We start from the raw sequence: 18637 nt of genomic DNA on the forward strand, positions 1-18637 counted from the left end.
CGCGAAAAACCATCTGAAAATTTTAGGACACGGAAACCGCTGCTAAAACCGTCGGAAACCATCACTGATGATCGTTATCGACTGCAACTGACCCGTTTGAAACGAGTTCTGCACGAGAAGAGGCCGGAATGGAAGAATCGCCATGACAAGTTGATTTTGCAGCACGACAACGCCAGGCCGCATGTTGCTCAACCAGTCAAGAAGCACTTAGAAGTGAACTGGGAAATCCTATTCCACCCGCCATATTCCACAGACATCTTTCCTTCCGATTACCATTCGTCCCGGTCGATGCAGTCAGTGCTTACGGCACTGCTCTTCACTTCGTACAAAGGAGTCAAAAACTAGCTGGATAACTGAATTGCCTTCAAAGAACCCGAATTTTTCCTGCGTGGAACCCGATTGTTGTCCGAAAAATGGGCCAAGGTTGTTTGTTCCGATAGGCAACACTTTGAATAAACCAGTTCGTCGATTCGCTACCAAACCACTATCTATTTTTTTGCTCAAAAATGGGCGGTTTCATATGCAACCATCTAATATAATAATTTATTTGTTAGTTATTACTAATTTATTTATTATTATGATGATACATTTATTTTTAAATTTATCTTAAATTTTATTTCAAATAAATATTTTGGAAAGAGTAACATAAAAAAAATGTCACCCTTGGTCTCGAACTTATACGAGGTTTGTTCAAAAAGTATCGCGAATTTTGTGTTTTTTCAAAAATTATTTATTTATTCATGAATATCTATTTTGTCTCCTTCAAAATAATCCCCATCATACATTATACACTTGTTCCAACGTTTTCTCCAATTCTCGAAACACTTCAAAAAATCATTTTTTGTAATCTTGTTCAAGTCCTCCTTCGATGCCGTCTTTATCTCCTCAATTGTAGCGTAGCATCGTCCTTTCATGTGCCTCTTCAGTTTTGGGAACAAGAAAAAGTCACAGGGGGCCAGGTCTGGGGAATACGGTGACTGTGGCATTATTAGTGTGTTGTTTTTGGCCAAAAATTCGCGCACAAGCAACGATATGTGAGCAGGGGCTTTGGTACGAATTTTGCGGCGACCCGTCTCATACCCAAATCATTAGTAAAAATCGAATGGCACGAGCCAATCGATATGTTTAGGTCCTCAGCAACTTCTCTAACGGTGATTCGACGATTGGCCAATACTATTTTCTTCACTTCATCAATGTTTTCGTCTGTTGTTGACGTGCTCGGGCGTCCGGCACGCTCTTCGTCGTTCACATCTTCTCGGCCCTCTGAGAACATTTTGTACCACCGATAAACGTTGCTTCGGTCCAAGGTAGCTTCACCATATGCCACAGTCAACATTCGGAATGCGTCCGCGCACTTAATTTTGTTTTTCACACAAAATTTGATACAGATTCTTTATTCATTTTTTGGAATAGGCAAAAATCGAAGACGAGCCAAAACACGTCCAAGCAAAACAGCTGTCAAAGATAAACTGAATATTCAAAATGGCCGAACTTGTCGGCATAAGTGAGGGACATGAGTACCAACATAACGCCACAAAAAAATCGAAAATCGAATATACGTAACCCGCGGAAATTCAAAATTCGCTATACATTTTGAACTGACCTCGTATGTTGCATCGACCGGAAGAAATGGTAATTCGACGGTACCATGTCTGGAAAGTACGTTTGATGCGGAAGGACTTATCATTCAAGCTGCAGAAGTGTCTACTCCATGTTTTCCGTAACCTGTAGTCGAGCGTTATCATGCAAAAAATGACTTTGCCTCAATTGTTGGCAACTGAATGGTCTTTTTGCATCAACTCGTCCTTCAATCGGTATATTTGCTGTTGGTAGCGATTAGCTGTAGCGATCAGCTGTAACGGTTTCATTTGGACGCAGAAGCTCGGAATAGAGTACATCGTCCTAGCTCCAACAAATGCAGAGCAAGGTCTTGTGCCCATGAATATTCCTCTTCAGCGTTGAAGTGGATTGTTGGCCAAGGTCTACCCATGATTTTTCCCGCTTGGAATTATCCAAATAAATCCATTTCTCATCGCCACAAAAAACTCTTTTTTCTTTGCTTGACAAGCAAAGAAGTTGCGATAGACAAATGATTCAAAATGGCATTTTTCGACAACTCGTGTGGTAGCTCTTCCTTATTTCTTCCTGATTCCTTAGATATCTCTTTCTAACGAATTTTTCCATGACATGCAAGCATTTTGAAATGGTCATTGCAGTAACATTTAACATTTTCGATCTCTAAAAGCGTTTGAGCTGGATCCTCATCGAGTAATTCTCTACATCTTCAAATTTTTTCGTCTGTCCAGGACGTTCTTTGCTTTTTAAGTTAAAATCACCATTTTAAAAGCGCTAAAATCAAACTTTACATGTTCTTTCCGATGGAATTTCATTACCATACACATTGGATAATAAGCGATGCGTTTCAGTTGCGGTTTTCTTGAGATCTAAGTAATGAAGAAGCACATGTCGGAAAAATAGCTTATCGCAGTTTATTTCCAATCGATTGAAAAATCTCTATGGCATCGATAAATCTAACCTGCGAGGACTGAATCACTTTCAGCAATGTCTAAACTACACAAGATATGCGATTTCACCGTCGAAACTCGCTAGTGTTGGAGCCAGCACCCTCTAGTATCGAGCGATAGGAATTAAGTTAACCAGCTAATATTTGAGTAGTGAAGTAAATGTATAGAAACGTAATTGTGCTTAATAATAATAATGAATTATATAACTAACAAATAAATTTACCAATAATTAAATTTATAAGAGCTTTTCTGATGTGCGCCACTAAATGGCACCTATAATGGGAGATCCAAATGTGTCTCTTGAGGATTTCTGAAAATTCAATAATAACATATAGAGTTCGACATCATAAAAATAACACATCATAAAAATAACACATAATATTCATGTGCCATTGGGTAGAGTTGACGTTACAAGGTTACAAAATTTTGAATTTTGCAGAGTCAGTTTGGTCATAGTGCCTATGTGCTAGCTCTCGAGCTCTCTTTTACGAGGTCTGTTCAAAAAGTATCGCGAATTTTGAATTTCCGTGGGTTACGTATATTCGATTTTCGATTTTTTTTGTGGCGTTATGTTGGTACTCATGTCCCTCACTTATGCTGACAAGTTCGGCCATTTTGAATATTTAGTTTATCTTGGACAGATGTTTTGCTTGGACGTGTTTTGGCTCGTCTTCGATTTTTGCCTATTCCAAAAAACGAATAAAGAATCTGTATCAAATTTTGTGTGAAAAACAAAATTAAGTGCGCGGACGCATTCCGAATGTTGACTGTGGCATATGGTGAAGCTACAGTCGGACCGAAGCAACGTTTATCGGTGGTACAAAATGTTCTCAGAAAGCCGAGAAGATGTGAATGATGAAGAGCGTGCCGGACGCCCGAGCACGTCAACAACAGACGAAAACATTGATAAAGTGAAGAAAATAGTATTGGCCAATCGTCGAATTACCGTAAGAGAAGTTGCTGAGGACCTAAACATATCGATTGGGTCGTGCCATTCGATTTTTACTAATGATTTGGGCATGAGACGGGTCGCCGCAAAATTCGTACCAAAGCCCCTGCTCACATATCGTTGCTTGTGCGCGAATTTTTGGTCAAAAACAACACACTAATGATGCCGCAGCCACCGTATTACCCAGACCTGGCCCCCTGTGACTTTTTCTTGTTCCCGAAACTGAAGAGGCACATGAAAGGACGACGCTACGCTACGATTGAGGAGATAAAGACGGCATCGAAGGAGGAGCTGAACAAGATCACAAAAAATGATTTTTTGAAGTGCTTCGAGGATTGGAAGAAACGTTGGCACAAGTGTATAATATCTGATGTGGATTACTTTGAAGGAGACAAAATAGATATTCATGAATAAATAAATAATTTTTGAAGAAACACAAAATTCGCGATACTTTTTGAACAGACTTCGTAAACTTACAGACACACACTTCTCTAGTTACGAAGAAGTCCAAAAATGGGTGGATGCATGCATCGCCTCGAAAGACACCGTGTTCTACCGTCGTGTGGACCGCCCAGTTGCCGGAGAGATGGGAATAAGTAGTAAAAAATGGAGGAAATTATTTTTATTGAGGTATTCATTCATTTTCCCTTCGAAACAAATCAATTTTGAAGACGAAAAACGATAGGAATTAAGTATACTACCTAATAATTAACGTTAATTTTAATACAAAGCTGAAGTAAATATATAGATAATTCGCATGAAGTGGCCAATTTAATCACTAGCGAAGTTTATAGATATATTAAAAAATAATTTACCGATATATTTAATACAAAGAGAGACATCATATAATAGAACGATTATTTTATAGGTAGAGTTATTGATACATTTCATGGTCAACTTCAATTTTTTTTAACCCCTTGCCCTACGTTATAACTTCCGATAGCGAAGGGCATATTTGACTGCAAGGTCGGTCACATGTCGAACTATTCACGGTTTGGCTGAGCGTTCGAAGTTGTGCAAATCGCAGACGTCCTATGATTTGTAAATACATGTGTAAGGTACAATTAACTTTGCTTTGCAAGATGTCTGATAAATAATTACGATCAATTGATCATTGGCCATGGAAGATTTATTGTCTTGAAGTGAATAATAAATTAATATCATTATTATTTTAATTTCTAAATAAACAGATACTGAAGAATATCATCGTCTTAATAAAATTTACAAAAATTTAATAATCTTCGATCGTATGATATCTTTTAAAACATGTTGGTACATGTAATATCGCGTGTAGCTCGATCAGCTTTTTCAACGTCTCTGAGACGTGGCGCGGTCGACTTATCACGTCTCTGATACGACTTATTCATGTTCGGCGCGATCAACATACCACGTCTCTGATACTACTTGTTGATGTTTGGCTCGGTCGACATACCATGTCTCTGACACGACATTGTAAGCTAAGAGGTTAATAAAATTATATATTTCTTTTATATACATCGATTTTTCTGTTCATTCGGTATATACAATTTCTGTTAATAAAATTATTATAAAATCATCGATATGAACACTTTTCGAGATATTTGATATCTTATTCTGATATTTTTCTGATATTATGATTCTGATATTATTCTGATATTATTCTGATTCAACGGCCGGCCGTTGAATCATCAACGCGCTGCTGTTTTTGGTCGACGGTCAGCAAATGCGGCACCCATCACACAGATAGCTTTTCCATATCCAAAACATCGTGCAAAATTTATCCCACCCGTTTTTTTGAGATACCAACGGCCTCAGCTAACTCACGCAACTTCACTTTACAATCACTCAAAACGATTCGATGCACTTGCTTTACGATTTCCGCATTCGTAGCCTCTTTTGGTCTTCCAGAGCGAAGTGCGTCTTCGGTGTTTGTACGACGCATTTTAAATTTACTAAACCATCGGTAAACTGTTGTTCTCGAAGGAGCAAATGTGGGATAACATTTCTTCAACCATTTCATTGAATGTTCAGGAGTTTTTCCCATCAAAAAATAATGTTTGATCAATATGCGATATTCCTGTTTTTTTTTTTTTATGAAGGCGAAGGTAGCGTCACTTAAACGACTGTAGCTTGTAAACAAATGAACGAAATGTCATGAAACTTCACACATAAACTAGTGACAGATGAACCTCTCGAAATAAATCATGTTCATTTTCTAATGGCGCCACCTACTGAAAAATCCCGGGACTTTTCAGCTTATGTAGTACTACTGCATCGATACATTTACAAAATGCAATTAATCTTTTTATAGTTTATGTTTGGGGATCGATTTTACCTGTTATTTTAAGTATAAAAATATATTTTAAAAAGTATTTACATTACACATACAAAAACATATTAAAGTAATGTTATCGAAAAAAAATACTTTATAAGATATTTCATATATTTTATAAAGTTGGAAAGTATTAAAATAAAAAGTAAATATCTCAAAAAATATTCGTATTTCGATGATTTTACCTTAGTAGTTTTTTACGCAGAATAAACAGAGAAATCAACGTGTGTTTAAATATTACATTATTCTATTGAAAAAACAATGTTGACTTTGAAATGTCTTTAACATTACCATAAAATAATCGTTTTTATCATAGGATATCCTCTTTTGTATTGAATATGTCGGTTTTCGCATTAAATAGTGTTCATATATTTTTTTATTTGTCTTCAAATTTCACTAATAATTAAATTTGTCATTTTATATGAATAATCCAATATATACACATTGCTAAAAATAGAAAATGTTATTTTTTTATTTTTCTTATTAACGAATATTTTAAGCATCAATTGATCTAGTAGAAAATATACAAATAATATAAAAAAAATTATACAAGTACTTAAAAATGTACACATATACATGTATATCTCCCATATTATTATAAATTATATATATTTTCTCCTACTATATTTTTGTAACGATCAATAATTCTAAAATTTGCTTATAATATCTGTATATTAGATTTTATATTATGATAGTTTTCTAACCTTCTACTTTATGTACAAATGTCAAATTAGAAGGAATTTTTATATTATGAGATTTCAACATGTTTGCATACATAAGTTTATAATTAAATATTTCAAAAACGATTCGGTAAAGATGATTAAAATTTTTGTTACACATTGCTAGTTTCAACTTTTGTATCCTCTTACAAAAATTTAACTGAGTTATTAGAGAATTTACAGTGATTAAATACTAACAATATTGCAATCATTATTAGGCCAATAATTAATCATTGGTTAATATAAATATAATATGTATTAAATTAGATACTTAAGGAGATTGTATGTGGTCTTGATTAATATTAATAATAAAATAAATATAATTAAAAGGAGTAAAAATGAAAAAGAATATAAACTCAGAATAGTATTGATCCTGGGTCATTTAGTTAGCAGTGAGGCGTTTTAGATCTTCTGCTACAGGAATATTTGTCTAATATGTACTTACTATCTACTATACTTCCAACTGCTTTCTCAATATTTAATCATAGAAATTCAGTAATTCTTAGAATTAAATTTCTTCAAACGTATAATTTTATCATTATAACATTATTAAGCAATAGTATTTAAGTATTATTCATATTAATGATAAAGTAATATTTAATTATTGTAACCCTAAGCACTGAAATATTTAAGATCATTGTGTGCTCTGTAATTTAATCATTATAAATTACTAACAACAGTATTACAAATATTCAAAATAAGTAATTAATCACTAGCTTAACAGTAATAAATTTCTTTAAGGATCACATATATATTATAGGTTTTCTTATATTTCGTCAAACGTTCGAACCTCCTGGATGCCATACTGTTACAATTAAAATTATTAGGTGAGCAACAAAATTCTTAGCTTTAGATTTCATACAACCGAAACAAATATTTAAATTTTATTTATCTTCCCGCCCTTTTACGGTTTTAAAGCATTGACATTGTCCTTCTAAAATGTCATGCGGTTTGGCGTGTGATGCACATAACTTCAAAAATCAGTAGTGTTCACGATGACAATAACAAAAGAGCATATTCGATTTTTTATCCACTTCGCATTTTATCTGAAGAAAAATGCTGCTGAAGCTACTGAAATGATTTGTGCTGCATATGGAGAGAACGCTGTAAGTCATGCTATGTGTAAAGGATGGTATCAAAAATTTCGCCAAGGAGATTTCAGTCTTAAAGTTGAACCGCGTACTGGATGCTCTCAAAAAATTGAAACGGGCGAATTGTAAGCATTGCTGGATATAAACTCTGCGCAAACTGAAAAGGAGCTTGCAGAACAGCTTGACGTTTCACAGCAAGCCATTTCTGCACGTTAACGTAAAATTGGAAAGTTTTAGAAGGAAGGCCGAGGGGTTCCGTATAAACTGTCCGCAAACAAAAATCTGCTGCTTGACATTGCACTTACTTTGCTTTCAAAGTTTCGGAAAAAAGATTTTCTGCACAAAATCATTACAGGCGATGAAAAATGGAATCTTTATGATAACTCTAAACGTAGAAAATCATGGGTTGACCTTGGTCAACCTTTGACATCGATGCTAAAGCCCAATATCCAAGAAGGTTTTGCTCTGCATCTGGTGGGATTGGAAAGGTGTGTTGTATTACGAGTTGTTACAACCAGGTGAAACAATCACGGCAAACCGTTACCAACAACAATCGACCGATTTGAGCAATGCATTAAAAGAAAAGAGGCCATTTACTGGCCAAAGAAGCCATAAAATGATCCTGCTTCATTAAAATGCCCGACCATATGTTGCTAAAACCACTCAGGACCACCATCTTTGCGTTACGCTGGGAACTTCTCCCGTACGCGACGTATAGCACAAATATGGCGCCTTCCGATTACTACCTATTCTGGTCGCTGCAGCATCACTTGGCTGATACACATTTCGTGAGATTTGAAGAGATACGGAAATGCATTGATGACTTTATCGCTTTGAAGCCGGTGAGCTTCTATCGTCAAGGAATTAGCAAGCTACTCGAAAGAGGCAAAAGGTCATTTATGCAAACCGGGGAATATTTTGCTGATTAATATATTTTGTTTGTTCTTGAATAAAGATTGAATTTTGCAAAAAAGCTTCCTACTTTTTTGTTCACCTATTATACAATTTTTGACATTATGTATTTATATGTAAGATTGAAATCATATACCCTCGATCCATGAAACCAACTGCATCATGAAATAGAACAGAAACATTATAAAAACAATTGAGATACAACGGACATAGATATTTTTCCATTTCCATATAATGAAATTATTTGCTTTATTTCATACATTTATTATAATCAAATAATATTTTATTTAGTTGAGAGATGTTACTTCAAAGAATAATATTTTTTTTAATAATAAGATTTTCTTGAATGAAACATCAAAATTTTTATTAAAATAAATAATGTGTTTGTATTTACGTGTATGTTGTTTCAATAAAATAAATTTAAGTTAAATAAATAGGAATATTATATCTAAAGAAATTTGTTTATCTGTGAGATAGATGATGACAAATCAACTGTGTTGATGCATTGTTGCCAATTTACCGAATGACAAATAGTCGTAATACATGAATTTTTAGACACAATATATTTGATTGTAAATTACCGGTCATTATGCTTAATAATAGGACTATATATCAGGTGTAGAAGTATGAAACCGGAATTTCCCTATAGATGGTGCTAGCCATCAGTTTAGGGACCGTAAGACCGCTTCTGCAGCGCCAACATCTCCCTCTAACAGCTTACGAAGATTTTCAACACACAACAACCGATACACCGGTATATTTTTCTATAACCTTAAACATGTCGAGTTTTGTGCCTACAAACTAGGATTTGCGGACAGCATTGATTTTTTGTTATCATTTGAAGAAAACTGCTGCGCATCGAATGCTTGTCGAAACTTACGGTGAACATGCTCTTGGTAAAACACAGTGTTTCGAGTGGTTCAAAAAATTCAAAACTGGTGATTTTGACGTGAGAAACGAAGAGCGTGGGAAACCACCGAAAAAATTTGCAGACAACGAATTGCAAGCCTTATTGGATGAAGATGATACTCAAACTCAAGAAGAACTCGCGGATGAATTGAATGTGACGCAGAAAGCTGTCTCAATTCGTTTGAAAGCCATGGGAAAGATTCAGAAAGTGGGAAAATGGGTTCCGCATAAACTGAATGAAAGACAGCAAGAAAATCGAAAAACCACTTGTGAAATGCTGCTCGACAGATACAAGAGAAAGTCCATTGTATCATGACAGGTGATGAAAAATGGATATATTTTAAGAATCCTAAGCGTCAGAAATCATGGGTAAATCCAGGCGAACCATCGACATCCACTGCAATCGCTTTGGAAAGAAGACAATGCTCTGTGTTTGGTGGGGTCAGAAGGGTGTAATCTATTATGAGCTGCTAAAACCTGGTGAAACTGTGAACACTGATCGCTGCCAACAGCAAATGATCGATTTAAATCGCGTGAGAAACGACCGGAATATGGAAAAAGGCAACACAAAGTCATTGTGCTGCATGATAATGCCCCATCACACACAGCAAAACGGGTCAGGGAAACGTTCGAGGCGTTCAGTTGGGAAATACTGACGCATGCGGCTTATTCTCCAGACTTGGCTCCGTCCGATTATCATCTATTCGCATCAATGGGACACGCTCTCGCTGAACAACGCTTTAATTCGTATGAAAATGTACGAAAATGGCTCGATAGCTGGTTCGCTTCAAAAGAAGAAATGTTTTTTTGACGTGGAATTCATAAACTGCCGGAGAAGTGGGAAAAATGTATAAATAGCAATGGACATTATTTCGAATAAAATATTTTTTATCATTTTCAAACAACAGACTTGTTATTTTTACAAAAATATTCCGGTTTCATACTTCTACACCTGGTAAATTAAGCCTGGGGTACATGTCATCTCTAGACGTTCGAACGCAACATGTCTTTCATAAATTTGCGATGGGCAGACTTCGTTAACGTACTTCATTGTACAAACTGTATTTTTAAACGGATGCGGAAGAGAGAAGAAATAGGCTGGACGATGTTGCACGAATTGGAAAAGGGCGAATAAAACATGACGTAATAACGCACAGAAGGAAAACTGATGTAAACTTGGTGAGTGGAAATCCCGAGATTTTAAACCGATGATATTAATATTGAAAAAGCTACATTGCCGATACTCGGCCGGGGCGTATAAATGTTGCTCATTAAATCGCGCAACATGAACTCTGGTGCATCTGTAGTTTGTTAATAGCGAATCATGACTTAATTTCGATTAAAGGCCACAAAGGAGTCCTAATTTGCATATAGCCATTTATTATTAATATAGAGATTAAATGAAGTTTCGGTCTGTAATATATATATATCGAGCGATGATAATTCCTGAAAGAATCAAGTCAGCCACACATTAGTGTTGTATCAAAAGATTAATTGAAGATGTATTTGTAATATATCTTGAGAAACGAACAACTTGCATTATGCATCAACTTTGCTCACAATGTATCTAGCAATTTGTTTCATTGTTTTCATCAATATCAGAATATTTTGTACATGATGATAATTACTACATTGTTTTAATCTTTTATTATTTACTGCTTTATTTGACCATGATTTATTCTTTTTATTCATGCGCTTTGTTTTATTTAATTTCGAATCTTATATTGAAAATGTTTTAAAACATAACAGAAACATTCGAAGTTTATTGTTGAAAAATGTGTATTGTGTATTTATCGTTCACTTGTAGATTTATGATATTTCTTCTAAATAATATTACACACAAAAACCAAGAATCATTTGGCTCTTATTATTAATTTTTCTGTTGTATTGTTTCATGTATACAGATATTATAAGCAACGTATAATCGTTTGTCAAACGACATTCGGATAATGGTGTTTGCAAATTGATAGCACATAAATAACTAGACTGAGCATTCTACGAGAGGAAAGTCTAATTAGTGGTGAAGGAAAGTTACTTCACTTTGACTAGATCTGCTACTGTTCCTTCGGAAATATTCCACTTTATTGAGTTTTATAGTTCATCTTGGAACTGTTACCTTAACTGAAATAGCATTTTAAGAAGGTATTTGTTACGTTAATATATTGTAAAGTATTGACATATTATCAAATGTATACAAATGCAGCAAGGACGTGTGAACCGAATGATGATAATTCTAGCTGAATGATCTGAAGTGTTGTTACTATTTCCTTATAAAAAATCGGTACATTTGGTTTTAATACGTTTTAAACACTTATTCTTTGACACGTTTTAGAAGACAGTCAATTATGTAATGAAGAAACTTAAGTTCTGGGAATTAATAAAAAATAAATTTTCTCCTTGAAATATTGTTCACATTCCAAACTGCATTGAAAAAAAAGGTTAAAACTGTTTGAAAACAAAGTGTATAGTAAGTGACAAAAAGGTTGCAACACTTTGTTCGATGAGTTACGATGAATAACATATTTGATATTCAATAGGAAAAAAATATCTCCTAAGAATTACTAAGGAACAAATTTTCCCATTAGACACTGGATGTGTTCCAAAAGTGTTGCAAACTTTGATTGTCGACCACACGCACATATGCTCGCACGCACACACGCACACTCAGTCACAGATTGAAAATGGCATTTTTTTTCATATGAGTTTCGCAACGCATCCTGTGTCCAAGAAGAGAATATGTTTTTTTAATTATTCTCAGGAAATACATTTTTCTATTAGCCGGGAGATAGGTTACGAAATTCATCGGGAAAAATTGTTACAACTTTCAATTTGCAATCTGTATGTGCGTGTGCGGGGCATATATGGGTCATATGCGAAAATTTGTGCACGTGTGTGCGCGCGTGTGTGCGTGCGCGTTTGTGTATGTGTCGGTGTGGGGACAACTCCATCAATGCAGTCCCATTTCTTGGACAGTGACATCGAAAATTTTCAATCGGGCTTATCATTTTGGAATGTTTGCAGCATCATAACTGCTGCTTTCTAGCATCATTGTTAATTCACCAAATGATCAATGGTCATGATGAATATTTGAACATGTGCCTAATTTTCGAAGTCAACATATCTAAGAAATGGAACTGTATTAATGGAGTCTCTTGAATGATCAATTAGAAAAAAGTTGTTGCTATGAGTTTTGCAGCCCATTTTGTATTTAATGGGAAAATATATTTCCTGAAAATTACGGAAAAGCAAATTCTTGTATTGAATTGAATTTATTTATGGGATGCGTTCCAAAATTTATCAAAAAATTGTGTTGCAATCTGTTTATGACTGGCCGTATATCTTTCTTGCCTTAAAAATATTTCGGAATGCTTTTTCACTGTATTTTTTGAATAAGCTGTATTTGTTTCCGGCTACATAGAATCATAAATCTTTTTGCATGATGATAATATATATATTAAGATAACCCGGTTTTAGTCGATTTTATTACGAAAACGAAAAAAGTTTAAAAACTATATTTGTTTCTCCTAGTTTTTATTTCATTATGACGTTTAGAACTGAACGTCTAGAACTGAAGAAATCAAGAATAACATTTGCTTCATACAAAAGTTCTGCAAGTTATGCGAACAAACAAAAATAGTGATGGTATACAAACTGTATTTTAAAATATTATTCACCTATTAGACATAAGCTTAAAAACTTAGTTTTAAAAAATAATGTAAATGTAATAAAAGTAATATAAAGTAATATAAATATAAAAAGTAATATAATGTAATCAAAGTGCCAAGGTGAGTGTAAGGCACCAATATAGTAGACTGAAGAAAAAATTTTATATAGTAGTTTCAGTATCTATCTTCAGAAGCGCTACTGCGTTTTATTTGACATTATGTTAATATCTATGCACACACAATAATGTACTGCTCATGCAGACAGCAAGAAATTTAGTTGAATAAAGATTGACTATCAATCATTTTTGCTCTCTGTCCTTCGTAAAAAAGTATACAAAGACAGTTTGAAAAATTTGGTAAATTTCTATAAGATGGCGCCATAATTTATAAAATAACATCACTGCTGGCAAGTATTATTCTTCATGTCCTCAACTTCTGTCAAAATTTCAGCTAAACACGATGCATAGTTAACGTTTAATAGCCATCTAAATCTATCAATTTCGCATTTGCCACAACAATGGAAAAAAATAAATTCCTTGCCGTCATAAAACATTATTATTTGAAGAAATTAACAGCCGCTAAGATCAAAGCCGATTTGAACGAAGTTTATGGAGACTTTGTACCAACGTTGTTTATTTCTAAATGAGTTTAAACGTAGTCATATATGCATTTAAGATGAATCGCCCTCCGGACACCCAATTCAGGTCACCAGAGATAAAATCGTTAAAAAAAATATCCATAATATCGTAATGGAAAATCATTCAGTACACATATGCTAAATTGCTGAAGCTATAAGCATCATAACTGAAGAGGTGCACAATATCTTACACAAAAAATTGAATATGAAAGTGCTATTTACGCGATTTTTGCCGCAATTGTTAATTGTTGACTGAAAACGCATTCGAATAGACATTTCAATACAGTGTTTAGCGATATTTAATCATAAGCCGAAAGACTTTTTGCGTCAGTTCGTTAATATAAACGAAACTTTGGATTCGCTTCACAGCAGAATACAAATATCAGTCAAAACAATGGACAACGACTAGTAAAAGTGCGCCGACGAATGTGAAGACCGTTTTGTCGTTTGGGAAGGCCTTGTCGGTTTTTGATGGCCATTGTTTTTTGGAATTCTCAAAAAATCATCATGATTGACTACTTGAAAAAAGGTAAGATAATAACGAAAGTCTATTATGCGATATTATTGGACCATTTGAAAGAATTGAAAGAAAAACGGCCATGATTGGCGCATAAAACGTGCTCTTTCACCAGAAAAATATTCCGTGCCACACATCAACCGTCGCAATGGTAAAATTGCGTGAATTGAGCTCCAAATTGATACTTCATCCACTATATCCCTCATACTTGGATTCGTGTGACTTCTTCATGTTCCCGAAAAAAAATTTGGCACGGTGTGAAGGAATTTTCGTCAAATTAGGATATTATCACCGCTGTCAACGACTATTTTGCAGAACTTGACCATTTTTCAGACGGGATGAAAAAATTACAAAATCACTAGGCCGTTGTATCAATTATCTTCCAATTATTTATTGTAGTGTGTAGTTTTCAACATAATTTTAAAGGTTATGTTGAAAAATAAAATTTATTTTTTCATAAAAATGTGTTTTACTTGCTGTTTTACCAAACTTTACAAACTACTCTCATATATATCATATATCTAATTGGTAACGTCATAATGTAATAATATCAATGATTTTATCACCGACACCCCTATCTGAATTCGGACAAAACAATTTAGATACAGTAAAATTGGAAACACAACAAACTGACACGATTGAAAGTCACTGCCGACGAAGAAATCGGAGTGACAGTATAGAGTATAGAGTGTGAAAAGAAACGTGTTCAAATTAATGCAACAATGTATTAATACATTTAAGAATATTCTAGATTTATCTGTTGCAATATTGGTAATTGAAGAATACCAAAATTTTGTGCTTGAAATATACTTCATGTAAGTATACTTCATATGTCGATAGTATATATTGAAATATTAAGCAAGTCGCAGGAAATGAATGATAGCAGGAATCATATCTTCTTTTCCGATTTGTAACTGTTATCTTAAACAAAAAAAAATAAAAAACATAGGAGGGACTACGAAATATATATAATTCAAGTAGACCTGTAAGTAAATCTTTGAGAGATTAAAATCGAAGCTGACTTGCTCCATAATGAGCAACATTCAAACTTTCAGCGAGGGGAAACTTAAGAAAAATGAAATGAAATATCCCTTTTGTTGAAATGGTTCCGAATGGTTCGATGCCGACGGCAAGAAGTTAAAGGCGATACTTACTTCACTGCGGTGCCCTCGTAGGTTGTAATTCGCCCTAAGTGGAAGTTCCATGGCTCGAGTACGACAATGCGACGTAGTAAAAGTCACTCCTACTAAGCCGCGGGCGTTGCCGGTGGCTAACCATCCCTCCTGGTAGTAATTTGTACGGTCGAGTTTCCATCCTTCGTCCTGGTAAACAAAAGAAGAACGGTAGTTACTTGTTCGCGACGTAGCGCAAGACGTCATGTCTTTGATCGATGATTTCACGTATTAACGAAGAGACTTTTTAATGATTTCTTTCGAAAAAGACAATATCAATCACGATAAGCACCACAATTATTTCGAAATATATATGATGCAGGTGGAACTGTGATGAACTGTCATGTAAAATATTGTGGCCCAATTAACTAATTAATTCGTCGAGAAGTGGTTAAATGAAACACCTTCTTGAAAGTTATATGAGAAATTTTATTAGAAAAAACCATCAATCAGATAATTGAATTATCATGATACAGGCGTCTCTTGAGCTGATTCATTATTCACTCCGTAAAGTTTCGTCTCTATAGGAATGTCACGAAGAGTGATGAATTAACTGCTATAAATAATCCGTTTCTTTAATTATCGTTATTATCGTATCCTTCAGTATCATAAAGCGCGAACGTTCAGTCGAAATCAGCATTGAATGAAATGTTTGATGGAATAGAGAACTGTGCGTTACTATTCGTTAGTGCATGACATTTCCAATTAGTAGAATATTCAAATTCGGCGCATAAGATAACTTCAAGATATCTTTAAGAATTCTTTAAGAAATATCTTTAAGAAACGTCTTAAAGACGTTTTTCAAAGAACTTTAAGAGATATTTTAAAGCTGTTTTATGCCAATTTTAAACTTTCTGTTCACTGAAGTCTATCTGTAAATAATGTGACAGTCATATAAATGTGACAGTTTCGAGTGGCGAGGATTTCAATGAAAGGGTCTCATCCTCAGACTGTTGTGCATATGTAAGTATTACTATTAGGTGTATAACTTCATTCTCGACCTTTCTAAAAAAAGTATGTTGTCTATTTACAAAAAAACAAATAATCTTTCAATCTTCTGGCATTTTTCGGATAACTGACGAAATCTGCTTTAGAAAAAGGATCGTAGATTGAAATTGATAAACTCATCGAAGCTTTTGTCGACCTCCTCGGGAGACTTGAAGTAAGAATCAACCTGTTGATGTAGCAGGGATCGGGAAAGTTGGTAATCCGAAGGGGCGAGGTCTGGAGAATACGCCGCATGAAAGAGAATTTCCCAGCACATTTCAGAGTTGACTCCCAAGGTTGTTTTCGCCGTGTGCTGCTGCGCATTATCCTACAGCAAAATCGAGTACCTCTTTCTAGCATCGGTAAAAAATCTTCTTTTTTCAAGTACATCGGACAATCTAATCAATTATTGCTGATGACGCTCAGAATTGACAGTTTCGCCGAGTTTGAGCAACTTATAATAAATAACGCCGATGTTCCCAAATACACAGAACACTTTTTTGCGTGAATATTTGGTTTTGCGGTGATGGTCGATGACTCACCCGGATAAACCCACAATTTTTGATATTATTATAATGTATTCAATTTTTATCACCAGTCATTATTTTGCACAAAAAGTTCTTTTTCAATCTTGATAACAGGCACATAATTATGTCGAGGCATCTTTTTTTGTTTCCAGGATTGAGGACATGTAGAATCCAACGACCCGCCTTTTGAATCCTACCAAGCTTATATAGACGTTTCAAAATAACTTGTTAAGTCACTGCAAGTACATTTGTAAGCTCTGGTTGAATCTGACAAAGATTTTCTTCCAAAAGCTGTTCCAATTCTTCATCTTTAAATTTCTTTGATTGTCCATAGCGTTCTTCATTCTAAAAATTATAATTACTCTCCTGAAACTTTTGAAACCATTTTTTACACGTATTATAAAACATAGCATTTTCACCTAAGACGTAGCAAATCATTTCCTTAGCCTCGGAGATATTTTTCTTCAATTGGAATGCGAAAAGGAGGCAGTGCCTGACATGCTGCTCCTCGAACGACATCACTTTCACTATTATTTTTTGAAATTATATAAGCAGCACCGTCAACTATTACACTAGTTTTGAAGGGTGGCACTTTAAAATGAGAAATGTCATCATGTCCGGATACGGGCAATAGGAGAAAGACTTTAAAATGGCGAGAAAAAAATTTTAATTTGAATAACTGTTGCAGTTGATTAAATATAAGGACCGAGAAATAAGTTCTACACCTAACACTTACGACAAAGAATATTTTCTATCATTTGAAAAAAGCGATATTAAAATAAAATATTTTTCTGCACCTCGATATATTAAGCTTGCCCCGAAATAAGCAATTTTAAGCACGCGTATATTTGCGAAAACAAAATTACACTTGTTTTTAGTATATATTAATATATCACATCTGCCCAAAAAAATTGAAACGACGGGGAAAGATTTTGACATATGAAACAATCACATATACAGAAAATATTAGATTTAGGTGGTAATTCACATCCTCGTCCTTTGGTATTCTTGCAATTAATAGACCTATTTTTAATTTTTCCTCCCTCTATTTTTCTCAATTTAATACAGTATCGAATATCTATTATAAAAATATATTCAGATAGTACATTAATCAACATCACTCCCTCAAAGAAGACGTGCGAAAAAAGATGTTTGTTATTGTTTGTTATTTTTTTCAATATAACTACGAACTTTTCCTAAGTGCATTTTTTGAATATTAACATCAATCTTTAATTTACAGGGAAACAACGTTCTTTTTTCCTCCGTAGAAGAGTTTTCCTTGAAATATTGTGTAATATAACTCTATGAGCACAAAATTCTTATATTATATAATATTACGGAGTTTTAATGAAATTTCAAATTGAATTACGGATGATAGTCACAGCAATCCACACGTGCGTATTCGATAACTTCTGGTAGACAAAATCAGATAATACATATGCGCAGTATTCACTGCCCGCGTATTCACTGCATTGCATGTAATTAAGGCACGATCTAATAGAGATATTTTGTTAGTTAGTCGGAAAATTAGATAAGCTAATACACTAAATTAATAGAATCTCGCTAAAAGAACCGGTTAAACGATTCACTGCGAGCAAAGCAAGTAGTATTCAACTGTGAAGTACGAGGGTGAATCAAATATAAACGATTCTTTTTAAATTGCGCGTCCGTCGGCGGCGTGAGGGGTCAGCAACGTTTTGGACAGTGGGGGGGGGG

At 34.4% G+C, this 18637-nt stretch overlaps 1 protein-coding gene across 1 annotated transcript in view; it reads right to left on the bottom strand.

Moving 5' to 3' along the window:
- Positions 1–14756: 14756 nt before the first annotated feature.
- Positions 14757–18637, bottom strand: part of LOC106749496 (tubby-related protein 4-like) — a 15930-nt gene continuing 12049 nt past the window's right edge. The window contains exons 2-3 of the mRNA XM_014629036.1: positions 15390–15557; positions 14757–14813 (exon numbers count right to left, since the gene is read on the bottom strand). Of these exons, the coding sequence (XP_014484522.1) occupies positions 14757–14813; positions 15390–15557 (225 nt within the window). The remainder of the gene's footprint in view (positions 14814–15389; positions 15558–18637) is intronic.

The sequence above is a fragment of the Dinoponera quadriceps genome, unplaced genomic scaffold (assembly GCF_001313825.1).
Source record: "Dinoponera quadriceps isolate SergipeBrazil2010 unplaced genomic scaffold, ASM131382v1 scaffold125, whole genome shotgun sequence".
NCBI lineage: Eukaryota > Metazoa > Arthropoda > Insecta > Hymenoptera > Formicidae > Dinoponera > Dinoponera quadriceps.